This window comes from Capra hircus, chromosome 8 (assembly GCF_001704415.2).
Source record: "Capra hircus breed San Clemente chromosome 8, ASM170441v1, whole genome shotgun sequence".
Taxonomy (NCBI): Eukaryota; Metazoa; Chordata; class Mammalia; order Artiodactyla; family Bovidae; genus Capra; species Capra hircus.
Genome location: NC_030815.1, coordinates 71,382,231 through 71,409,854, shown reverse-complemented (window position 1 = coordinate 71,409,854; position 27,624 = coordinate 71,382,231). Strand labels below are relative to the sequence as shown.

General features: G+C 36.5%; 1 protein-coding gene across 1 annotated transcript; it reads right to left on the bottom strand.

Moving 5' to 3' along the window:
* On the bottom strand, nt 100–22,624 carry ADAMDEC1 (ADAM like decysin 1). Its single transcript, XM_018052342.1, has 14 exons — nt 22,459–22,624; nt 22,104–22,222; nt 21,229–21,305; nt 19,723–19,801; nt 17,207–17,283; nt 15,802–15,988; nt 15,514–15,576; nt 14,750–14,821; nt 13,591–13,760; nt 13,146–13,227; nt 12,035–12,165; nt 11,062–11,236; nt 5,735–5,818; nt 100–790 (listed from the first exon to the last, which is right to left on the bottom strand). The coding sequence occupies exons 1-13, from the start codon at nt 22,505–22,507 to the stop codon at nt 5,738–5,740; spliced, it is 1,362 nt and encodes a 453-aa protein (XP_017907831.1). The 5' UTR covers nt 22,508–22,624; the 3' UTR covers nt 100–790; nt 5,735–5,737.

The window sequence follows — 27,624 nt, the reverse complement described above, 5'->3', positions numbered from 1 at the left end:
AAAGGGAAAATTGTCTAATTATGTAAGGCTTTACCATCTAACACAGACCTACAGCAAAACTGGAAAATATTCATTTTTGAAAATGACCACACAAACAAATTCCTCAAAAAGTTGTGCTTTTATTCACTGTGGTTCATTAAGCTAATAGATGAATAAGCAATTCTTGGTGGCTAAATGACAGTGTAAGCAATACAGACCTCTTCAAATTAGCATTAAATGTGATGGTGAAAGGATTATACATGATAAAATAAAAAATACTTCATTAACCTTGACGTGATATAGAAAAATATGACACTTCTAAGAGCAAAGAAAGCAAAATACTGAGGAGTAAGAAATGACACATGAACTTTGCTTTCCTATCTTCCACCAGATTACACTCATCAAATGATTTTATTTTTTCATGGACTAAACTAAAATAAAAGAGGGATTAAAACAGAAGTCACTTGCCATTATACAATTCTGAAATGAGCTGGCATAATTCAGTAGAGCATTTTGCAGTGTTTCAGTCAAAGACTAATTTCTTCTGTTCCCCAAAGAAAAGAGCTAAACAACAGCTTCAAGATCCTTAAAAAACACATTTAAAGATCAGACTTATAGGCAGCTTCCCTAAATACATCTATTGACCTGTTGACTAGAGAGATAAAAATTACAGGAAGTATAAGGACAAGTGAAAAGCAAAATACAGTTACGGACAATGGTAAGACTATGTAAGATTCCTGGCATGTTTGGATTTCTTGATTCTTGTCCTGGCAATTAGCATCTCAGTGAAGCAGATGTTTGGATTCATCCTCTGATCAAAAGAAAAATTTGGAAGCCATGGTCTTTATAAATTATAAAATATTATGTAACAATAGCAAATATTTATAGAATTTAAATAATTCTAACAACCCTACTGAAAGACAATACCATTAGCTTCATTTTACAGGTGAGAAAATGAAGTAAATAATTTAAGTGCTACAGGTATTTTGTACCTAACCTGAGAAAAGAATCAAAGTATCCCAAGTCCAAGTTCAGTTTTCTTTCCATGATACTAAATTGCCAATATTGGCCAGTAATGGTGCAAGCCCACCTATCATTTCAAGCCCCTAAAAGAATTGAATGATTATGGTTTGTGATGATACTTCTGATCTCTGTCACAAAAGAAGAAGATGGGACTAATTTCTAGCATTTCCTGTAGAGTGGATCACACTAGGGGTTCAACTGAGTGAAATTATACTTGGTAAGAGAATGAATGATGTGTATGTTCAGTAGCTAGTTGTGTCTGACTCTTTGCAACCCCATGGACTATAGCCTGCCAGGCTCCTCTGTCCATGGAATTTTCCAGGAATGAATTCAGAAGCCCTGAATGAGTGATACTCCTTATCGTATGACCTTGCTGGTCCTTTCCTTGAAGAGGTGATAGTCAGTGATATTTCAGTTGATTGGATGGGGGTAATTGAATCACTAAGTCTTGTTTGACTCTTGCAACCTCATGGACTATAGCCTGCCAAGCTCCTCTGTTCATGGAATTCTCCAGGAAAGAATACTGGAGTGGGTTGCCATTTTCTCCTCCAGGGGATCTTCCAGACTCAGGGATCGAACTCATATCTCTTGTGTCTCCTGAAGTGGCAGGCAAATTCTTTACCACTGACAGAGAAGCCACTCTGAGTTGATTATTCCCTTTATAATCTCTCTACAAGTTCAGTTCCAGAAAAGAAAGTCAACAAAATTAGAAATGAAAATGGGGAAGTCACCACAGACAACACAGAAATATAAAGGATCATGAGAGACTACTATCAGCAACTATAGGCCAATAAATTGGACAAATTGGAAGAAATGGACAAATTCTTAGAAAAGTATAACTTTTCAAAACTGAACCAGGAAGAAATAGAAAATCTTAACAGACTCATCACAAACACAGAAATTAAAACAGTAATCAGCAATCTTCCAACAAACAAAAGCCCAGGACCAGATGGCTTCACAGCTGAATTCTACTAAAAATTTAAAGAGTTAACACCTATCCTATTCAAACTCTTCCAGAAAACTGCAGAGGAAGGTAAACCTACAAACTCATTCTATGAGGCTACCATCACCCTAATAACAAAACCTGACAAAGATGCCACAAAAAGAAAGAAAGAAAGAAAGAAAGAAAACTACAGGCCAATATCACTGATGAACATAGATACAAAATCCTTAACAAAATTCTAGCAAACAGAATTCAACAACATATTTAAAAGACCATACATCATGACCAAGTGGGCTTTATCCCAGGGATGCAAGGACTATTCAATATTTGCAAATCAATCAATGTAATATACCACATTAACAAATTGAAAGATAAAAACCATATGAGTATCTCAATAGATGCAGAGAAAGCCTTTGACAAAATTCAATACCCATTTATGATAAAAAAAATCATCCAGAAAGCAGGAATAGAAGGAACATACCTCAACATAATAAAAGCTATATATGACAACCCATAGCAAACATTACCCTCAATGGTGAAAAATTGAAAGCAGTTCCCCCAAAGTCAGGAACAAGACAAGAGTGCCCACTCTCACCACTACTATTCAACATAGTTTTGGGAGTTTTGGCCACAGCAATCAGAGCAGAAAAAGAAATAAAAGGAATCCAGACTGGAAAAGAAGAAGTAAAACTCTACTGTTTGCAGATGAAATGATCCTCTACATAGAAAACCCTAAAGACTTCACCAGAAAATTACTAGAGCTAATCAATGAATATAGTAAAGTTTCAGGATATAAAATTAACACAGAGAAATTCCTTGCATTCCTATACACTAACAATGAGAAAATACAAAGAGAAATTAAGGAAACAACTCCATTCACCATTGCAATGAAAAGAATAAAATACTTAGGAATAAAGCTACCTAAAAAGCAAAAGACCTATACATTGAAAACTATAAAATATTGATGAAAGAAATCAAAGATGACACAGATAGATGGAGAAATATACTATGTTTATGGATAGGAAGAATCAATATAGTGAAAATGACTATACCGTCCGAAGCGATCTATAGATTCAATGCAATCCCTATCAAGCTACCAACGGTATTTTTCACAGAGCTAGAACAAATAATTTCACAATTTGTATGGAAATAAAAAAAAAAACCTCAAATAGCCAAAACAGTCTTGAGCAATAAGAGTGGGCCTGGAGGAATCAACCTGCCTGACTTCAGGCTATACTACAAAGCTGCAGTCATCAGGACAGCATGGTACAGGCACAAAGACAGAGATATAGATCAATGAAACAAAATAGAAAGCCCAGAGATAAATCCATGCCCCTATGGACACTTTATCTTTGACAAAGGAGGCAAGAATATACAATGGAGAAAAGACAATCTCTTTAACAAGTGGTGCTGGGAAAACTGGTCAACCACTTGTAAAAGAATGAAACTAGAACACTTTCTCATACCATACACAAAAATAAACTCAAAATGGATTAAAGATCTAAATGTAAGACCAGAAACTATAAAAATACTAGAGTGAAACATAGGCAAAACACTCTCTGACATAAATCACAACAGGATCCTCTATGACCCACCTCCCAGCATAATGGAAATAAAAGCAAAAATAAACAAATGGGACCTAATTAAACTTAAAAGCTTTTGCACAATGAAGGAAACTATAAGCAAGGTGAAAAGACAGCCTTCAGAATGGGAGAAAATAATAGCAAATGAAGCAACTGACAAACAACTAATCTCAAAAATATACAAGCAACTCCTGAAGCTCAATTCCAGAAAAATAAACGACCTAATCAAAAAATGGGCCAAAGAACTAAACAGATATTTCTCCAAAGAAGACATACAGATGGCAGACAAAAACATGAAAAGATGCTCAACATCACTCATTATCAGAGAAATGCAAATCAAAACCACAATGAGGTACCATCTCATGCCAGTCAGAATGGCTGCTATCAAAAAGTCTACAAACAATAAACTCTGGAGAGGGTGCATAGAAAAGGGAACCCTCTTACACTGTTGGTGGGAATGCAAACTAGTACAGCCACTATGGAGAGCAGTGTGGAGATTCCTTAAAAAACTGGAAATAGAACTGCCATATGACCCAGCAATCCCGCTGCTGGGGATACACACTGAGGAAACCAAAATTGAGAGACACGTGTACCCCAATGTTCATCACAGCACTGTTTACAATAGCCAGGACATGGAAGCAACCTAGATGTCCATCAGCAGATGAATGGATAAGAAAGCTGTGGTACATATACATGATGGAATATTACTCAGCTAATAAAAAGAATGCATTTAAATCTGTTCTAATGAGGTGGATGAAACTGGAGCCTATTATGCAGAGCAAAGTAAGTCAAAAAGAAAAACACCAATACAGTACACTAATGCATATATATGGAATTTAAAAAGATGGTAATGACGACCCTATATGCAAGACAGCAAAAGAGACACAGATATAAAGAACAGACTTTTGGACTCTGTGGGAGAAGGCAAGGATGGGATGATTTTAGAGACTAGCATTGAAACATGTATATTATCATATGTGAAATAGAACGCCAGTTCAGGTTTAATGCATGAGACAGAGTGCTCAGGGCTGGTGCACTGGGATGACCCTGAGGGATGGGACTGGGGAGGGAAGTAGGAGGGAGGTTCAGGATGGGGAACACATGTACACCCATGGCTGATTCATGTGAATGTATGGCAAAAACCTCAACAATATTGTTAAGTAATTAGCCTCCAATTAAAATAAATAAATTTTTAAAAATTCCAGAAAAGATTCAGGAAATTCAGGAAAGGGTGGTAGTTGGTAAGAATAACTCCATTCATGTATTAATAATTTGTCCCAAGTCTTTCTCCTATTCATAATTTTTGGTTGTTGCTGCCATTTTCAGATTTAGAGACTAGTTTTTACTGAAAGGAATATATCAAAAACAATTAGGTTTCCTAGCCCAACTTATGTAGGAGTGTGTAAAATACAAAAATAATCTGTGAATTATGCATTATTGAAGCATTTTTTTAATTTCAAAAAAATCTTTTGGCCATGCCACGCAGCTTATAGTTCCCAGACCAGAGATCGAACCCAGGCCTATGGCAGTGAAAGTACTGTGTCTTAACTACTGGACCACCAGCGAATTCCCTAGGCATTTTAAAAGGAATAAAATTGTCAAATCTTGTAGTGTGTGGTTAAATTTTATCTTCTGACTACCTTGCAATTTCAATGATCAGCACTTAAACAAGAAAAGAATTTTCTCATCAATTGAGATCTTTGCTTCCCTCATGGTTCAGCTGGTAAAGAATCCACCTGCAATGCAAGAGACCTGGGTTTGATCCCTGGTTTGGGAAGATCCCCTGGATCTACCCACTCCAGTATTCTGGCTTGGAGAATTCCAGGGACTGTATAGTCCAAGGGGTTGCAAAGAGTTGGACACGACTGAGCAACTTTCACTTTCACTTTTCTGTTTGTTATATTACTTTATATTAAACTCATTATTACCTTTCAGAATTTCATACAATTTTAGCACAGGTTTTAGAAGTCCTAGTTTCATGATGACAAAATAGCCACTTTTCTCTTTAGTGTATTAGTATATACACAACTCTGAGCTATTTATGTTCATAATAGGGGCTTTTTTAAAATTTCTGAAATTAAGTCATTTAAAAATGTAAAATGAAATAAATTGAGTTTTAGCTTTGTTGAACTCAGTGTCATATCTTTCTTGAATAACATAAAAATGTGAAAGTTTAAGAACAAAGAAAGAAAAAAAAAGGTCTTACATGTTATTGCTCAGTCTCTTTTCCACAATTAACTTCACTTTTTAACATACAGGTCATGGCTTCACAGCAAGGATTGGTACATTCCTTTAAAACACACACACACAATGCAAAAGTGGGTTCAAACATTTTTTCCCTATAGATTAGGTGCACAGAATTCTGGTATAAGATGACAATGAAATTTCACTTTTTAAACTAAATTACTCTGCTATACAAATTCGAGTTGAAATGACCAAGGAAATTTAATGACAGAAAAAAAATGCTGAGTAATGAAAACTATCTCTTAAAAGGACAAACATAGAATAATCCAAGAATTATCCCAAATAAATTCACCTAGATGATATTATATGTACGTTAATTTGAAATTCAAGGGAGAATATTTCTATTCTCTTCAAACAGCTTGACAATAGAGAAAATAATTATTTTTAATCCTCAATTCTTTTTATCAAGCCTGCATAATCCTGATAATGAGATCTGGTAATGAATATATACACCATACCATTCTCATTTGTGTGTATAAATGCAAAAACTTGAGTAAAATATTAGCCAAACACTAGCTTATTGATATAATAATTCTCCATTACAAACTCTGCAGAGCCTTTTGTCACCAAAAATGCAAGGGTGTCTCAACAGTACAGAATAAAGTAACATTATCCATTATATTAAAAGACTGAGGGAAGAAAACAACTAATACTAATGTGATAGATGGCAAAAATTAGTACAAATTAGGCAACCATTATTTAATTATTAGTAAACTATGAACAGTGTTTTGATCATCATGATAAAGAAAATCTATCTGGTGAATAGTAAAAACACATCCAACAAAGTATAAAACAAGAATTACTTTATGCTATATTATTATGTAAATTCTGACAAATGCTATGAGACAAAAAATATATGAATATAATCAGATATATAATAATTATTATCTATAAACAATAATAATGTTTTCACTGTTTATATATGATATAATTCTTGAGCTAGAAAAAAAAGAGGATCAACTCTAAAAACATTGAGTTAGTTACTTAAGATAGCTGTTTAAGATAATAATAAAATAATATCAAGAACAGTAATAAATGAGAACCTAAATAAAAAGAAAACATTATATGTATTAACGGCGAAAAGAAAAAAATTTAAAATATTTCAAAATAAACTTTCAAAAAGCTCAAGAACTGCATCAAGAATTTTTTATTTAACTTCTCTGAAAAACTCCAAAGGCAACTTATCTTTTAAGACAATACTTAATATTGTGAAAACGCCAGTGGCCTTTAGAGTGAATTGTGAATTTTACAAATAGCCAGAATCTCAACTGTATTTGCAGGCAAACTGACAAAAAATAAAACTAAAACCAAGATATTTATGGAAGAATGAACACTGAATAATTACTATGCAAACACTGCAAAAAAAATGTCAGTGAAGAAATTTTCCATTACTGATATTAAAGTATGTTACATAGTTAGAATCATTAAAATAGCATGATGGTTGTTTGATAATATTTAGACAGAAAGAATGATTATCTTTATTAAAAATAATAAAATAGCATGTAAGATCCTGGAAAATGGATTTTTCATTAAAGAATTCTATATAAAGTATATATACTACTTTTTAGATAAAAAACAGCTATTTAAAAATTCAGTTGTTCTTAAGTTTGGACTCTTTAGCTCTCTAATTTTATTCAGCTACAGAAGAAGAAAATCAACAAGATATGGAAAGAATATGGGAACTGGATAATATAGTTAAAGAAAATAAGATATTAAACACCATATAATAGTAGTTTCTCCTATCCTGTTCTTTTCCCACTCTCCCTGTGTGTGTGTGTGTGTGTGTGTGTGTGTGTGTGTGTGTGTGTGTGTGTATGCTGAACACAGAGCATTTTACCTGTTGAAATTAGAAATACCAAAGATTGTGAACAATTTCAGTTATCCTCCACTCTAGAAACCATATGGGAATATAAGTAAGAATGAGATAAACATAAATCTAAATTATTATAAAGTATCAGATCACTTGTAAATTTTCATCTCATTATAATTAACAGAATATTTACATTATTCTTTGTGATTAAGTTGCACCGTGTAAACTTTTAATGTAATTTAATAACTTAAAATTTCTTCTTGTTTTGTTTTTCTTTTTTGATGTACAGGGTTAGTTGCTTCTTGGGATCTTCTCAGATCATGGATGGAACCCATGTCTTCTGCACGGGCAGGCAAATTCTTTACCACTCAGCCACCAGGGGAGCCCTCAATAACTTAAGATTTCTGAATAAATAAACATCATAGAATAATTAAATATCTTCCCCATTGTCACAAAGCCTCTTAAAGTAATGGGCAAATCTTGGGTTGCAACTGGTTTCACCAACTACTAGCTTTGTATCCTTGGATCTAGTTACTTAGCTTTTCTGAGTTTCACTTCTTTTCTAAATTGGGAAAATAACAAACCTGTTTTGCAGGTTTGTTGTGAGTAATAAAGGAGACTGTGATTATGAAAGCATTCGGCAGATTGACATGTAAAAAGTCTCTTCAAATCATAATTCATTTTTTAGTCTTAAATAGAAGGCTTTCTTTCAGAAACCTAGTCTGATACTGCTAATGAACATTCTATCAGAGATATGCTTTAGGGTACACTGATTTCTCCAAGGGGTTAGATTTTTATGAAGATTAGCCAGAAGTATAGTAATTATCTTAGATGTTCTATGTTAATCCATCTTCTACAGACTTGTGTGATTTTTCTTTTTCCTCTTTACGTTTTAATTTCTCTTTCTCACACACTGCTTGATGCTGCTGCTGCTAAGTCGCGTCAGTCGTGTCCGACTCTGTGCGATCCCACAGATGGCAGCCCAACAGGCTCCCCTGTCCCTGGGATTCTCCAGGCAAGAACACTGGAGTGGGTTGCCATTTCCTTCTCCAGTGCATGAAAGTGAAAAGTTAAAGTGAAGTTGCGTAGTCGTGTCCGACTCTTAGCGACCCTATGGACCGCAGCCTTCCAGGCTCCTCCGTCCATGGGATTTTCCAGGCAAGAATACTGGAGTGGGGTGCCATTTCCTCCTCCAGGGGCTCCTCCCGACCCAGGGATATAACCCACACCTCCTGCACTGGCAGGCAGATTCTTTACCACTGAGCCACCTGGGAAACCACCTTTTAATTGTTATTGTTCAACAAAACAATCAGCTGGGAGTTTATGTTATTTAGAAATTTGACTAATACATTTAAGAAAGTTCATAAGTGACATGTATAGTTAAGGATTTACTTTTTAAAAGAATGTACACTTGCTTTATAATGTGTTAGTTTCTACTGTACAGCAAAGTAGAGTATAGCAGAAACTATATGCTTATGTATATCCCCTCCTTATTGGATTTCCTTCCCCTTTAGGACACCACAGAGCACTACAGAGTTATATGTATATCCCCTCCTTATTGGATTTCCTTCCCCTTTAGGACACCACAGAGCACTACAGAGTTCCCTGTGCTAGACAATAGGTTCTCATTAGTTATCGATTTTCTGGAGAAGGATATAGCAACCCACTCCAGTATTCTTGCCTGGAGAATCCTGTGGATGGAGGAGCCTGGTGGGCTGCTGTCCATAGGGTCGCACAAAGTCAGACATGACTGAAGCAACTTAGCATGCACTGGAGAAGGAAATGGCAACCCACTCCAGTAGTCTCGCCTGGAGAATCCCAGGGACAGGGGAACCTGGTGGACTGCCATCTATGGGGTCACACAGAGTCGAACATGACTGAAGCGATTTAGCAGTAGCAGCAGTAGCAGCAGCAGCAGCAGTAGTAGTTATCTATTTTATACATAATATCAATAGTGTTTATATATCAGTTCCAATCTCCCAGTTCATCCCACACCCCTGGCCCCTAGAATCCATACATCCATTCTCTATGTCTGTATCTCTATTTCCGCTTTGCAAATAAGTTCATCTGTATCACTTTTCTAGATTCCACACGTAAGTGATACCATATGACATTTGTTTTTCTCTTTCTGACTTACTTCACTCTGTATGACAGTCTCTAGGTTCATCCACATATCTGCAAACTGCACAATTTTGTTCCTTTTTTGTGGCTGAGTAATATTCCATTGTATATATATGTACCACATTTTCTTTATTCCTCCACCAATGGACATTTAGGTTGCTTCCACATCCTGGCTATTGTAAATAGGGCTACAATGAACATTATGATGCTTGTATCTTTTTGAATTATGGTTTTCTTCAGATACATGCTCAGGAGTGGGATTGCTGGGGCATATGGTAGCTCTGGGGGCTTCTCAAGTGGTGCTAGTGGTAAAGAACCTGCCTGCCAATGCAGGAGACTAAAAGACAAGGGTTCAATCCCTGGGTTGGGAAAATACCCTGAAGAATGTCATGGCAACCCACTCCAGTACTTTTGCTTGGAGAATTTCATGGGCAGAGGAGCCTGGTGGACTATGGTCTATAGGGTCACAAAGGATCAGACACCACTGAAGCAACTTAGCATACACACATGGTAGTGATATGTTTAGATTTTTAAGGAACCTCCATACTGTTCTCGATAGTGACTGTACCAATTTACATTCTCACCATCAGTGTAGGAGGGTTCCCTCTTTTTCCACATCCTCTCCAGCATTTATTGTTTGTAGATTTTTTAATGATGACCATTCTGAGCAGTGTGAAGTGATACCTCATTATAGTTTTGACTTGCATTTCTCTAATATTTAGTGATGTTGAGCATCTTTTCATGTATTTTTTGGCCATCTGTATATCTTCTTTGGAGAAATGTCTATTAAGGTCTACCTATTTTAAGATTTTTTTTTCTTTTTTTACACTGAGCTGCATGAACTGTTTGTATCACAAGGGATATTAGTCCCTTGTTACTTGTTTCTTTTGCAAATATTTTTTTCCATTCTGAGAGTTGTCTTTTCACCTTAATGATTTACCTCTTTTCATTGATATTCTTATACAATCATATAATAAGCATATCCTGGCTTTTGAAATGCTTTTCAAAAGATGGCTAAAGTCAGTACTGAAAACAAATACAAGCCTACTTTTTACTAAGATGCCAAGTTTGTCTTTAGAAAGAATTTCCAAAAGATCATTTTAAAAGGAAAAAAAAGATAACATTATGAACACCACAGGGAGCTCAGTCCAGTGCTCTGTAATGACCTTGATGTGTGGGATGTGTTTGGGACTGGAGGGAGGTGCAAGAGGGAAATGATATATGTATACATATAGCTGATTCACGCTGTGCAGCAGAAACTGACACAATATTGTAAAGCAATTATACTCTAATTAAAACTAAAAAGAAAGTCACAATAACTCTCTAGTAAATTTTTTAGACCGCAGATATTTGCATACCTCAGAAGAGCCACAATCACAGTCTTCACCTACTTCCAAAAGTTGGTTCCCACACACTGGTTTTGTCCTATTTTTAGGAACCAATGCTTGCAGTAGGCATCTTGGCTTTTGAGATATCATGTATTTTTTAAAATGTGAGCGACTACGTGTACTGAAATCCTTTGGGAATTTTGAACTGTAACCAGAAGAAAAATGAGAAAGACCATGTTATATAGAGTGATAAGTTAACATAAGAATCTGACTTGTCTTACTAGCTCAACAAAAACTCCAAATTTAGTATAAATGAACCATGTTATATGTGGAGTGTGATAGAGCATGAATACTACTCTCATTGGAAAATTCTTTTTCTAGATACCCAGTTGTAGGAGTTGGAAGAATTTCAATTCCTGTGCAGATTCAATTCTGCCCTAGATGGCGGCAGTGATGAGCTTCACCATTTGTTATCATTCACTCATCTCACTATTGAAGGCTGAGACATAAGTGATAATAACAAGGAATAGTGAAAGGAAGTGACTGTAGACTTAGAGGTTCAATGGAGATATTTAACTTCCTATTTATGAGCACTTCAACAGTAAGATATGTTTATTGATTTTTCTATCACAAGTCCTTACAAAGTGCTTAGAATTAAAAGGCAACATTAATAACATAAAAATGAACTAATTGATGACAGGGATTTATAAGGATGTTCTCATCTTAATTATATAAATATTTTTAGAAAAGACTGTTTTAAGCTAAAATTATTTTAAGTTAGATTAACATGATCACTATACTTATAAACTCTACCTTGGCATATTTGGAAATCTTAAATAATGAGTTCTGCTAGCTGGTAAATCCTGTACATCAAGAAGCTAGAGCATGAATTAGTTGGAAACACAGCCATTACATTAAAAAATGTTCATCCAATTATACAGCCTGCATCTGAATTCTTCAAGATTTAAGAATTTTGTTTTCCTCTAGAGTGACAAGGTCTCACCTTAGATATTTATTCATCACACAACTCCCAGAGGGACACTTGGTGTTATATGGAACATCAGGCATACCGAGGACATGACCTAATTCATGTGACATCACTGCTACAAGAGAGACACTGTTCTTTCTCTTAGCCTGGTGAAAAAAAAAAAAAGAAATATCTATTATTTGTGATTTTATTCAATATTTGTTCATTATCACTGATGTTTGGTATTACAAAGAATAATAGTTTGACATGGAAATTGTTAAATCATTGAGCTTCTTCCCCTGTCATTGGTAATTGTAAATTGTAGACATTTGAGACAATTGACAGGACATTGTAAACATTAAAAATGTTTACACTTCAAACATCAAAAATGACATTGTAAACATTTGAAATGATTTGCCATTGGAAATCTAACCGCTGAGCCAGTGCTCAATCAATATGGATTATTGATAAACCATGGTTTAATCATGATAATTCCATTATTCATTGTTGATTTTTAGTTACTAAATGGAGTCTGACTCTTTTGTGACTCCATGAACTGTGGCCCTCCAAGCTCCTCTGTCTACTCATTTCCCAGACAAGAACACTGGAGTGGGTTACCATTTCCTTCTCTAAGGGATCATCCCAACCCAGGGATAGGTCTCACACTGGCAAGGAGATTCTTTACCAACAAGCCACCAGGGAAGCTCATTCTTCACAGGAAGTACTAAAAGATGTCACACTATGTCCTCAATTCCAAACAATGTTGCTATGATGCCTATGACACTGGCAGTGTTTGGCCGTGTGACACTGACATGAACTTTGTCCAGCTTCCCTGGCCATAGATACTAGGATGATTAATTTGAAGTTACCTCGAATCCCAGAGGGCACCTGGATTTTGTTTTTGTTCTGATCTTCCTCTTGTAACTCCCTAACACCAACTAAAGAGTGAAACCTCTGGGAGGGTCAATGTAAAGAGATATTCTGTTTCATAATCCAAGGAATCCTCAGTATAGTGATCTACTAATACAGGTTCATTTCCACTTTTATTTACTGACTCAGAAAATATACATTGTGCTAACTCTAAATAAGACATTATGCTTGTCTTCATGGAGGTTGTAGAGCCTCAGGGATCTGTATGTTTACAAACCTCAATAACAGCGACGGATGATGGGGAGCACAAGGAATTCGAGGCTGCCAGTCCTGAAATTCGAGTTTTGAAGTCAACTCCGCTGCGTGAAAGTTACAGGTACATTGTCACAATATGAGTCTTTTGAACCATCAGCTTCTGTCAACTCTGTCTGAGACTTTCCTAGTTCCCCTACCCTTTTCATATTCATGAGGTCCCAGAAAAGCCACTGATATTCTATAGCAATTAGAATGACCACATATGGTTATCCCACATCCAAGAGTTGATTTTAGTGATCTGACATGGGTCTGCAACAATCCCACAGGTGAGTTGCTAATAATAGAACTTTAGGCTCTCTGATCACTGAACAGGGAGGCAGAATTGAATAGGAATCTCTGCTAAGAAACCTTTGGGATAACTATCTTCTCTGTCAAAATAGACCTGGCCTTGGCCAGTGTGTGCTTACCTGAGTAGCTGAGCGTGGTCATGGGTCTTCATTTTCCCCAGGTTAGAACGATGCCATTTCAGAAAGTTGTTAAAGGTGTCACCTGTGTTGGGTACCACCTTTATCTTGTCACTGTTAGACCATATTTCCATACCTACCAAGGACACTTGAACATCTATGGTATTGTAAATCTGAGGGAAGAACATTTTTCATTATGAAAATGTTTGATATTTCTTTTTTAAAAAATTATTGAAGTATAGCTGATTTACAATGTTATGGTAATATCTGCTGTATAGCAAAGTGACTGAGTTTTGTTTGTTTGTTCTCAGTTATACATATATATGTGTGTCAGGCAAGCGTATGCTTCTCAGTTCTGTCTCATCGCAACAAAGATTTGGAGTGACAGACATTAAAGCCCTCGGCGCGTCATAGCTCTTGCATCTTGGACAGACCGTGTTATAGCTCTCAGGTCTCGAACAGCTCTTAGACAAATCAATGTTACAGCTCCGTGTTACAGCTCTATTTTATTTAGAAAATAGCAGGAAAATCCATCCTCAAGGCATGAAGGCATGTCGACCCAAAGACGGAAGAGAAGAGCAGCGCGCAGGAGAGGAGAAAGAGAGAGACCCCTGGCCCTTTGGCTCCTCCTTTTACATGTTCCCACCCTCCCTGCCCCGGGCCTGCCCTATTTAAATTGGGCTAGCCAGGAGTGTTGTTCTCCCTGAGGTCCTCACTCTGGTCCTGGGACCTTCCTTTGTTCTATTTTCGTGGGCTTTTCCCTTCCTTATCTTTTAGCCACTGCCATTCTAGGCTCCTGTTTTCTATTCTAACTACCTAACATATATATGTTCTTTTTCATCCTTTTCCATTATGGTTTATCCTAGAATATTGTATGTAGTTCCCTGTGCTATACAGTAGGAAAGATTTATTTAGCTTTTTAAAGATATTTCACTGATTGCAAGTGATGGATAAATGTATCTCATTTTGAAAACAGAAAACCTAGAAGTTGCCTTTGCTACAGTATACAGTGATTTTACTTTGATGTTAATCCTTGTCTACCAAATTTCCCCAAACTGCTGACCTTAATCCATTGTAATTCTACCAATTCTTATTTGCTTAAAATACAGAAAAGCCCTAAACTCCTACATGGAAACATATGTTTATAGAACAAATATCTTACCACATTGAGTAGGTTTATCACATCAAACACAAAGCTTCTTATCACAGTTATATTCTCATTATACATCTTATACTGTAAAATACAAAATGCAAAGAGTAATTAAAATCACAAATTAAAGTGAGAAAGCTGATGGGGATTTTATAGTTTAAGAAAACATACACATTTTAATGCAAATAAATGTCTGTTCATTCCGTATCTACCTTAATGAGAATTATCTAAGAATCTGTTTCAACAAATTCTATTTCAAATATAAGAAGTTTTTGGCAAAAGAAAACTTAAGCATTCATATAAAATATAAATTCAAATTAAGCTGAATAAATCATATTAATTTTAATGTTTTCAAGCCAATTTGATATTTTTAAAATTTGATTATGAAGCATAAATTCTCATATTTTAATATATGAATGCAATTAATAAATTATAGATGATTTTATATCTATTTTATATTTACATGTTCTAGTGAGGACTTTAAAAAGATATTAATAACCAACTCTTTTATGTTTCTAGTTATTGTGGTTGTTTCACTGTTGCTCTCTGCCATTAAGTTTATTTCCCATATCTGAGTACCTTGGCAGCATCACAGATGAATTTTAAAAGAGCGGGAATGAATGAAAACTATCTCTGACATGGCAGGTAGAACAGATAAGACAATCACATGGACAGTCTTCGTATTTTTCATGAGATTAGTTTATTGCTTGCATCTGCTTGATAAGAAAACTGAAAAGTTGACTTAACTACCCAAGAAGCACTCATTTCATACTCACAAAGGCATTATCCAGCACCAAAAGCAGATCAATGTATTTCTCAGCCTGAAGAAATTCTTCTATCTTTATGAAGAATGAAAGAACATTGTTAATAATGTCTTCAACCTAAGAGATTAAAAAGCTTACAAAAAGATTTATTTATTAATTTTCCTTCAGAGGAAAAGTAAATTGAGGAATAAGTAAATAAGGGTTGGACTTTACTCACACAAGCCATTTCTTGGTATACCAGTATTTCATACATCATTACTGGGTCAGTCAAAATGAATGATGGTGGGAAACTGCACTCACCTCTGAAATTCTGAGTGACCTTGAGGTTCGAATAAGGTCCTGTTTCCTGCCAGCATTTCTTACACCACAGGTGTGATTGGCTGGGTTGAGCTCCTCCTGGTTGTATGTGAGTACAGCATGTTCTTCTTGGTCTGTGCTTTTCAGAGGCTTTATCATATATCTTTGATCATGATGTGTAAAATAGCCCCTGTGAGAGACAGAGGCTCATATTTCAAGAGTCTCTGCCAGGGTCACGCCCGCTGACCAGAGTGAAGGTACTCCTCTCCCTCAATACCAAGCTCACACGTAGTTTTCATTCATATGTCTTACAGCTAACTATTGCTAATCTAAATTATAATCAGTGTTTGTCAATACAAAAATAGATCCTATTTTAATTACCCAAGAAGTACTACGATGAAGCTATCCCCCCAAATTTGAAATTTATACCATGAGCTCAGTAAATATTTGTCCATAGTTTATTTTCACATTTAGCAAATATTTCTTGGCAGATCCCAGGAGTACAAGGAAGAATGTAGTAAAGGAGTAGATATGTTTCAAAGAATACCTTGCAAAGGAGTAGATATCTTGTAGATACCAAGAACCCCAAAGAGAAAGATTGATGAGCAGATCAGCCAGAGGAACAAGTTGGAACTAGTAGTAACTTAAAGATTTTCTCTTCTTAGAAGGAAAATTAGTTCAGAAATATATAGTGAAACTGTATGATGAAATATTAGAAAGCCAACACAGCTGTTAAAAACAATTATATCTACAAAAGCATTGTATGATATGGGAAAAAAGCGTTTGATGTCATGTGGTATGTCCCATGTTGGACAAAGAATCATGTGTTTTGTTTTACATTTCAATCATATAAATGATATTTTTGTTTATCTGTATAAAAGACTGAACCATGACCAAACACTAATAATAGTGACTCAGAGGTAAAAATTTTTAGTGGCTATTTTCTTATTTGTGCTTTTTCACCCTTTACAAATTTTCCCTAACTGGCAAGAATCACTTTGTAAACAGAAATACCACACAGATACACAAACACACTCATACCCACAAACTTCTAAAAATTATGTTTGATGTGACAACTGCAGGGTAGCATCTTTAAGAAGATAAAACAGATGGTTTCAGGGAATGAAGGGTGGATGGATAATAAATATGAAAGTGAATCCAGATGTCATCATGCTCCCGAAATTAGTACTTGTTTAAAAATTATTAACTCTAACTTTTACTAGAACTTCAGATAATGAGATAATTGCAAGGATGCTACATTATTCTTCACTTTAACCATGTAGATTCAGCATTTTATCAATGGAGACAATTTTAACAAAATAGTAAGAAGACATGGTGTCCAGGAAGACTCAATATTATGTAACAAAATAGTGCTTGATGTTTAATATTTTTACAAGTTGTAACTCACCTCAATCCATCACAAGTACTAATGCTGGCAACAGAGTCCTTTTCATTTAGGATGTGTCCTTTATAGTAGCAGTGTTCCTAAGGTTGGAAAAAAAAATTTTTTAACTACAAAAATAAATGTATCACAGTTGTGTTGAAAACTCTTATCTTGAATATGTAAGAATGTTCTTCAAATAGTGGCTGTAACCAGACTAGCTCCCAGAAGCAAAAACATGGAGAATCTCAGCAGTTTTATGGACCTCTCCATCTAGGACCTTGGAAACTCTCCATATTTGGTGGTTGAGCAGTCTTTGTGACACTAATTCACACTAAAGAAAAGTTCAGGAAATTTGAACCTAAATGGACTGAGTAGGCACTGCACTTGAGAAGTAACCAGTTGCTTTATGTGGTCTACAGCACTCCCCAAGAACTCTCAGGTTCGAGTGCCAACTTTGGAGAATTTAGTACCTCTGTGCAAGCTCCACTATGCATTACATATCAATAAAACGAGGTATTCATTTTTCTAAATTCTAGAGTCCTCAAGAGACCATACCACCATGTCTGAGACTCTCTGATTTATGGGTCCAACTCATTTTTTTAAAAACTGGTATGTAAGTGGTAGCCCTTTACTAGCCTCAAAAGCCCAGAGAATTTGTCTACAGCTAGAGATTCAGACTGGCTTCCTGGGTAACTCAGTGGCAAAGAATCTGCCTGCCAAGCAGGAAACACAGATTGGATCCCTGAGTTGGGAAGATCCCCTGGAGAAGGAAATAGTATCCCACTCCAGTATTCTTGCTTGGGAAATCCCGTGGACAGAGGAGCTTGGTGGGCTAGAGTCCATGGGGTCACAAAGAGTTGGACACGACTGAGTGACTAAGCCACCACACAGAGATTCAGACATTTTGGCACTTCATATAAGCAAAGTAGGGGATCACTTGTGTAGAACAGTCCAAGAAAGCTAATGAATAAACTCTTGTTCAAAACAAATTGACTTTCCTCAGGGTCTGACATTCCATCTGTGTCTTTCTTGCCTTTACAGGAAACCTTGTCATTATAACATTTTCATTATAACAAGGTCATTAACATTTTCTTGTAGACAAGTTGGAAAAGGTACCATATTAAGATGTCACTGGCCCTTCACACTAAGTTAAGTCACTCAGTCATGTCCAACTCTTTGCAACCCCATGGACTGTAGCCTGCCAGGCTCCTCTGTCCATAGGATTTTCCAGGCAAGAGTACTGGAGTGGGTTACCATTTCCTTCTTCAGGGGATCTTCCCGACCTAGGGATCGAACTTGGGTCTCCAGCATTGCAGACAGGTGTTTTACCATCTGAGTCACCAGAGAAGCCACACTTAAGTATGAATTAATTTGTCAGATACTTTCCCCAAAGGTCAATGTTAGCAAAACTCCAGATGCCCTTGAAATAAGAGAGTAAGAAGGGAACAAAGGGTCATTCTGTGGCCAAAGTCTTGTTTGTTTTTTTACAGAGACATAGATGTTTGGGACCGGAGAAGGAAATGGCAACCCACTCCAGTAGTCTTGCCTGGAAAATCCCATGGATGGAGGAGCCTGGTAGGCTGCAGTCCATGGGGTCGCTAAGAGTTGGACCAGACTGAAGTGACTTAGCAGCAGCAGCAGCAGATATTTGGGACACCATAAAGGATGGCTCTGAGAAAAGTCCTAGCTTGATAGTACTCATGACTGAGCCTTTTTTTTAAAATTAAATTTATTTATTTTTAATTGAAAGATAATTGCTTTACAGTATTGTATTGGTTTCTGCCAAACATCAACATGAATCAACCATAGGTATACATATGACTGAGCCTTTTTATGTTCTCTTCGTGTTCTTTACTTGACCTTGATCCTCTATGTCTGACACCTACACCTTGGCATCATTTCTATGATGGTGTTTTAACTGGATAAAAATTTTATTAGCTAAATAATATACCATTGTAAATCTCAGGATAAATGCATTTATCACTACAAAATAGTAAATAATGGCATAACATTTTGAGTACCTAGGAGAGAATATTTCTAACCTGGTGATAAAATGGTTTAAGGGAAAATAGATTTTTAGTTGCTTCTTAAAGTGCAACACTTGAGGGACTTCCCTGGTGGTCTGGTGGTGAAGAATCTGCCTTGCAATGCAGAGGTTGTGGGCTCACTCCTTGGTCCGGGAACTAAGATCCCACATGCCGAGGAGCAACTAAGCCCGTGCACCACAACTAGAGAGTCCATGCACCACAATGAAATATTGACCATGATGCAATAAAGATCCCGTGAGCCACAATTAAGATCCAACACACTCAAATACATGAATATTTTAAAAAGTTTAATGCAACACTTGAGAGCCTCCTACTACTCCTATCTTTTTAAAAAGATATAATTCCTTTTTTCACCTGTTGTCTCCTTGGTCATAGATGAGCCCCTTGCTTTCAAGTCCTTTGATTTTTTTTTTAAGTTGACCTTGGACTTATGAATCTCATGATGTAAGCAGCTGATCCAAGTTAAGAGTCCCAGAAAGCATTCAGACCTACCATGTTCTGAGGTCTTGTGGTGATTTCTTCTCCACCAGGTGAGTAATATGTTTCAGTGTAGTCTGGTCCCAGGAGATGCCTGTAGAGAGCAGAAAGGTGAACAATACTCTCATGGTGATAATTAAGGCTAATATCCCTGATGCGATCTTCAGCACTACAGGAATGATAATGTTTACATTGAGAAAGAGCTGACTTTCTGCTGCACTGATCTTTTTCCAATATCATGAGTCTGCTCGTGAAGCAAATCAAACATTCAGTTATACCTCTTAGGAGGACAGAAATGTCTTCCAATACTTTACTAACACAGAAATCAGAGAGTGAATTTTCTAACTTCAAATGTATTATTGGGATTCTTTGCACCAAGAACACAGCCTCTAAGCAATCTCGGAAGGGTGTTGGGTCACAAGTACACATAAAGGACCACTGCATTCAGGGAGAAGTTTACTGACTATTATAGAACTTGGTGTAACCCTATTCCCTGAGTATCTCAAGGCTGTGTGCCCTGAATTAGCCTTAGATATAAAAGCAGAGACATTGCTTTGCTGACAAAGGTCCATCTAGTCAAAGCTATGGTTTTTCCAGTAGTCATGTATGGATGTAAGAGCTGGACCATAAAGAAAACTGAGTGCCAAAGAATTGATGATTTTGTACTGTGGTGTTGGACTTCTCTGCTAGAGAGTCCCTTGGATTGCAAGGAGATTAAACCAGTCAATCCTAAAGGAAATCAGTTCTGAATATTCATTGGAAGGACTGATGCTGAAGCTGAAACTCCAATACTTTGTCCACCTGATGCAAAGAACTGACTCATTTGAAAAGACCCTGATGCTGGAAAAGATTGAAGGCGGGAGGAGAAGGGGATGACAGATGAGATGGTTGGATGGCTTCACCAACTCGATGGACATGAGTTTGAGCAAGCTCTGGGAGTTGGTGACGGACAGGGAAGCCTGGTGTGCTGCAGTCCATGGGGTCGCAAAGAGTTGGACATGACTGAGCGACTGAACAAAACTGAGCTGAAGTGATGTATCAAATGGATAACTAATGAGAACCCACTGTATAGCACAGGGAACCCTACTCAATGCTCTGTGGCGACCTAAATGGGAAGGAAATTCAAGAAAGGGGACATACATATACGTATAGCTGATTAACTTTTCTGTACAGTAGAAACTAACATAATATTTTAAAGAAAATATACTCCAATTAAATAAAAGTACTGGAAAGTCACATCAAAGGTTTGAGTTTATCTGGCTAGAATATATTTGCAGCAAATTCCAAAATTACCAAGGAAGAAAGTTGTTTCTGCAGCTGCCTTTGCTTTATACTTTGCATATAATTTCCTAGAGAAACATCAAGCTTCTTTGATAATATTAGCACAAACTATTAGCATCCAATGATCAATATGCTTCATGTCTTCTTTGTGAAATTACACTATATAGAGTTTCAAGATTTATTTTCCTACAATTTTTTTAGAATAATCCAGCAATTAGACTTGCAGAAAATACAACTTACTCAGCTTTTTGTAGGGAAAGAATGACTTCTTCTCCATTTAACGTGATCTGATATTGAAGTTCAGGTTCATATCTTTCCTAAAAATATTTAATAACAATGATAATTTACATTTCTGAATCTATCTAAAATAATTATAATGATATAGGTAGCTGTACTGAATAATAATTAAAAATGCATGTAAGATAAAAGCAGTTCTCATGCTTCTAAAAGTTCTCATGCTTCTAAAATATGTAAAAGAAAACACAAATTTTACACCAAGATAGATTTCCAAAAAGTGCAATAACATGGTAATAATACAGATCAAATTCACTCTAATATGTAAGATAGGGACTTACCATTTGCTCTAACGTATGGTACACAGTTCTGTACCCTAATGGATCCTAATAGGGTAATAATAAGGTATATATTTTTACTGCTTTAAAGCTAAACCAAATACACTAAAAAAGCTCAAACAAAAAACATACTAAAAATTAAAGTAAAAATTATAAAATGAGGAAAATATTTGCAAAAAGGTAATAGTTCAAGAGTATCTTCAACACAGTTAAAAAAAAACTTGCAAATTAATGAGATAAATTTATCTCCCAGAAATGGCTGCCATTCCTGTCTTCCTTTATTTTGTTCTCCCCCACAAACTTGGAGAAATGTCCAAGCTGCTTTATTCTTTCTGATCCAGGGAGTCAATTAACTTCCTTCCTGCTGCCTCAGTGCAAAAAACCATTTGAAGAAAACCTATGCCCTCTCCAGGGCAAAGGGGAGCTTTTGTATAAATGGATTTCAAAATTAAACTATTAGATGTTGACTGTGGCATCACTTCTACTGGTAAAAAGATCATTTACTGTCTCATTAGACGACACCATAGTCAATCCATTGCTTACCTCTTTGCCATGCTTCTCTGTTTGGTTATTCTGTGTCTCTCTTTTGTGTAAAATGTGTAGTTTCTTAGGATGAACTACTTCATACAGGTCTGATTCAAGTGTTTGTCTTATGGCTATTGCTAGAGAAAGAGACAGAATATTGATATAAAATATGTAAATATTTTTGTTGACTGGTTTATTGAAATCGCATGGAAGACAATTCCCATTGAGAAGAGAAATGCTGAGAAGAATAATTTCCTTCTTCTGCTTAAGCTTTGATAACAAAAAATTTTTTCTTTAGCTTTCTCTCCCTCTCCTGGAAAGACATGACAATGATGAAATAATTCTTTGGAATTGTCAGTATATTAGTGCTTACCTTGAGTCTGAATGATGAGCCCAAGGATGGAGAGCAGGACTAAAGACATGCTGGCTACTGCAGGTAGCTGAGAAGTCCTGCCCAGCACAAAGTTGTGATCTCCCCAGCTGCCCAGTTTTATCTCCCCTACTTCACTGTCCAGCTTTATCTTCCCCCTACTTCTCTTTACAAATTGAAAAAAAAAAGTTTTAAAAACCTCAAACCTTCTTTGGAAGTTTGGGGAATGTTTCCTAATGGCTTTGAAAAGTTGCCAAGACATTGCACTGTCAAGATCATGAGAATGTTCCTCATTTCTGAGAGGTATTTATGTCTGTGGTTACATCTTGTTAAGGACTCACATTTGGGCAACTGCTTGGCCCTGGTGCTCCAATAGCATGGGAAAGTACCTACTAAGACTGAGATATCTGTATATATAAGACAATCTATCAGTCTCAGTCTGTACATGTTTTGAAAAAGTGTGTGTTGATTTTCTGGACCAGCAAAAGATATAAATGCTTATAGAGAAAACTTAAATTGAGGGAAAAATAGTTGGTCACCCAATGGCCCAACATTATGTTTATATTTCTTTGATTTCAGATGACTTTTTTTTGGATAAAATACTAGAAACAGTATTATTTAGTAAAAAAGGTAAAACAATTTGAGATTCTTGGTATCCATTGACCTGGTATTTCTCAGAGTTAACTCTAAATTATATTCCTATTAGTAGAGTATTCCCAATTTAAAAATCTATGCCCTTTAACTACTGAGTTTTTTTTTTTACTGATACATTTGGAAGTTTGCAAGCATCAGATTGTAAGTTTTATAGTAATCTCTCCATGTCTATGCTTCTCTTTGTTTTTCTACATTCTTTTGAGTCATTTAAGTTTTCTCTATAATTTTCTATATCTTTTGCTGGTCTAGAAGATCAACATTCTACACGTATGCTAGTATGCATGCATGCATGCTAAGTCTCTCCAGTCATGACTGTGTGATCCCATGACTGTGTGATCCCATGGACAGCAGCCCACCACGCTCCTCTGCCCATGGGACTCTCCAGGCAAGAATACTGGAGTGGGTTTCCATTTCCTTCTCTGATTTAATTGCTAAGTCACGTCTAACTCTTTGGAACCCCACGGACCTTAGCCCACCAGGCCCCTCTGTCCATGGGATTTGCCAGGCAAGAATACCAGAGTGGGTTGCCATTTCCTTCTCCCATATCCTATAGTAGTTACTATTAAAATTTAGCAAAATGAAATCCTAATAACATCTAACTACCATCAAATAATACAAGATCCTGAAATGGTGTAACTCTTATCAGCATCCCACCCCTAGCCACCTTACATGTTGTTGTCAGGTATTTTAATTCTACCATGAGTTTCATCCCCTGGTCATTATAGTTAGTTTTGTGTTTTATACAGATGCTATTTGAAATTACTCATAAGCATACCATCTTCTTTTCTCCAAGGTTCTTTTTGTAAAACATATTTTCTAACAAATCATCTCTTAGGGTAAACAGTACTGTGTTTTAAAATTCTTTCCCAGGAGACTATATTTATTTCACTATAGTCTTTAATGGTAGTTAGGTGGGAATACAGTTTTAGGATGACAATAAATGTATCAACATTTGGGAACTACTATTTTACCGTTTTTTTTTTGGGGGGGGGACTCATATTACTGTTGAAAATTCTGCTTTCAGGCTATTAAAAAACAAATTAAATTTTTTTTTTTTTTGCTATTTATACAAATAACAGGGCTTCCCAGGTGCTGCTAGTGGTAAAAGTACTTGCCTACCAATGCAGAAGACATAAGACATGCAGGTTCGATGCCGGGGTTGGGAAGAGCCTCTGGAGGAGGGCATGACAATTCACTCCAGTATTCTTGACTGAAGAATCCCATGGACAGAGCAGCCTGGTGGGCTACAGTCCATAGAGTCGCAAAGAGTCGGACATGACTGAAGCAACTTAGCAGCAGCAGCATACTACTAATATTGCAAGATAAATTAAATATTTATTGAGATCATGGTAATTTGAGTTTACACTAAATTAATACTGCATTTCTGGGCATTTCAAGATGACCCTGATACTGTCCTTGACAATGAAAGTGTAAGTTGTTCAGTGGTTTCCAATTGAACACCAGTTCTCCCGCATTGCAGGTGGATTCTTGACCGTCTGAGCCACCAGGGAGGCCCAAGAATACTGGAGTGGGTAGTCTATCCCCTTCTCCAGCAGATCTTCCTGATCCAGGAACTGAACCGGATCTACTGCTTTGCAGGTGGATTCTTTACCAGCTGAGCTACCAGGGAAGCCCGATACTATTCTTAGTATTCCTGTAATAAAGTCTAATAATAGAGATTAATCTACAAATAGATACAGTTTATGCAAATGGTAAATATTGTGACAGAGGCTTGTGCATTATATTCAGGTAGATTTTAGAATACATCATTTGGTGCGGGGGGTGAGGGTGCGGGGAGAGGGTCAGATTATTATTAGCTAGAAAAGAAACAGTGGAAGGAGTATTTTGGTGAGAAAAGCCAATGGATATGTAGAAAACACAAATGTATGTATAACTACAGTCCATTTCCATGACTTGAATACAGCATAAAAAGTATGTATTCACTCCATCCTGGTATTCTTGCCTGGGAAATCCCATGAACAGAGGAGCCTGGTGGGCTATGATCTACAGGATTTCAAAGAGTTGGAAACAACTTAGTGACTAACCAACAACAAGCTTATGGAGAGACAAATATTAAAGGCCTTGAAGACAATGGTGCATATTGGTACATATCTTAGAAATAGTTAGCTCATAAAATTATCACATTTGCTAATTGATTAGATGTAGCAACTAAGAGACATAGAAAAATCTTGAATGATTTTTAAGGTGGAGTTTGAGCAACTGTATGAATTTTACAGATGCCATCTTCCAATTTGGTCAGTTAATGGGAGTTGCAGTTTAGTTAAAACTCTTAAAAGGAGGATATATAAATCCTGGTGTGTCCTTCAGGAGGACGGTACCCTGAAGATAACAGATGTTTAAAAATATGAATGTTCAGTGAAAGCAGTTTGTAAACTGTACTATCTGCCCAAGATACTGATGCTGTTTGTCAGACAGTTGAGTATCAGTCTGTAAATTAAAGCTGGGGAAATAGCAGTGAAAGGGTTGTTTACTTAATGCATCTGGAGGGAACAAGGAATGATATATACATGTATTCTTCTGAATAAAATATCCAAGGAATTACTAAACATAGGGCTTAATTTATGACCATAACACTAAGAACTCATGGCAAATATCCTGACCACAGAGAATTTTGTTCCCATAAAACTCAACAACTTAACAGTAATTGGAAAGTTTCATGATAAACTATACTTGGTGATTAGGGAAGTTGTTTAAATACTGTTTCACTAGAAATAAAACAGCAACATAAATAAAAATGAAAAATCCCTTAAAATGTAAATATTTTTCATGCATTCTTTTATTTGGTAATTGTAATAGATTTCAGTCTTTGATTCAAAGATTATGATTCCCAATTTATAGATGACTCAAAGATACTTAGTACAAATCACCCAAAAGGTATGTAATGTAATATCTGTCTCTTAAGTCACTGACATAGAAGAATTGCTTGATATGAGAAGTAAAATATTTTAAATATTTTATTGAGGGAGATATCCATGATGGCTTCAATTGCTTCAAGGAAAAAGTCTATTTTAAAAATATGAGAGGATAGTGATTAGTGGGTTGAGTGAGAGGTTTGAGATGAGAAGAGAGGGTGTCAAATAATTAAACATAGGGGTTGATACATATACACTATTGATATTATGTATGAAATAGGTATCTAGTGACAATATACTGTATAGCACAGGGAACTCTACTTAGTGCACTCTGGTGTCCTGAATGGGAAGAAAGTACAAAAGGAGGGGATATATGTATGTGTATATACATGTATGGGCTTCCCAGGTGGTGCTAGTGGTAAAGAACTCTCCTGCCAATGCAGGAGATGTGAGAGACCCAGGGAGATTCAATCCCTGGGTCAGGAAGATCCCCTGGAGTAGTGCAAGGTAGCCCACTCAATCTTCTTGCCCATAATTAAAACTTATTTATACTCATCAACTAAATAATTGACAAGTATTTCTCCCCCAAATAAAAGAATTCACCTGGCTCTCATATTCCTTCCTCTTTCCCAAGTCCGACATTGTGTTGATATTACCTAGACTTCAATTCAGTTCAGTTCAGTCTCTCTCCGACTCTTTGCGACCCCATGGACTGCAGCACACCAGGCTTCCCTGTCCACTGCCAACTCCCAGGGTTTACTCAAACTCATGTCCATTGAGTCGGTGATGCCATCCAACCATCTCATTCTCTGTCGTCCCCTTCTCCTGCCTTCAATCTTTCATAGCATCAGGGGCTTTTCCAATGAGTCAGTTCTTCACATCAGGTGACCAAAGTATTGCAGTTTCAGCTTCAATATCAGTCCTTCCAATGAATAATCAGGACTGATTTCCTTTAGGATGGACTGGTGAGATCTTCTTGCGGTCCAAGGAACTCTCAAGAGTCTTCTCCAACACCATAGTTCAAAAGCATCAGTTCCTTGGTGCTCAGCTTTCTTTGTGGTCCAACTCTCACATGCATACATGACTACTGGAAAAACCATAGCTTTCACTAGATGGACCTTTGTTGGCAAAGTAATGTCTCTGCTTTTTAGTATGTTGTCTAGGTTGATCATAACTTTTCTTCCAAGAAACAAGTGTCTTTTAGTTTCATGGCTGCAGTCACCATCTGCAGTGATTTTGGAGTTCAAGAAAATAAAGTCTGTCACTGTTTCCACTGTTTCCTCATCTATTTGCCATGATCATGAATCAAAGCAAATTGGAAGTGGTCAAACAAGAGATGACGAGTGAAGATCGACATTTTAGGAATCAGCAAACTAAAATGGACTGGAATGGGTGAATTTAACTCAGATGATCATTATATCTACTACTGCGGGCAAGAATCCCTTCAAAGAAATGGAGTAGCCTACAAAGTCAACAAAAGAGTCCAAAATGCAATACTTGGATGCAATCTCAAAAAGAACAGAATGATCTCAGTTTGTTTCCAAGGTAAACCATTCAATATCACAGTAATCCAAGTCTGTGTCCTGACCAGTGATGCTGAAGAAATTGAACAGTTCTATGAAGAACTACAAGACTTTCTAGA

Bases quoted from the DNA above. Each gene is read 5' to 3' on its own strand.
- ADAMDEC1 (XM_018052342.1), bottom strand. From the start codon at position 22,507: ATGTCTTTAGTCCTGCTCTCCATCCTTGGGCTCATCATTCAGACTCAA. The intron at 15,989-17,206 runs GTGAGTTACAAC...TGTCTCTCACAG, and splicing joins AGTACTTGTGATGGATTGAG to GGGCTATTTTACACATCATG. The intron at 5,819-11,061 runs GTATGCAAATAT...TGTGTTTTAAAG, and splicing joins GTGATTGTGGCTCTTCTGAG to GAATGTACCAATCCTTGCTG.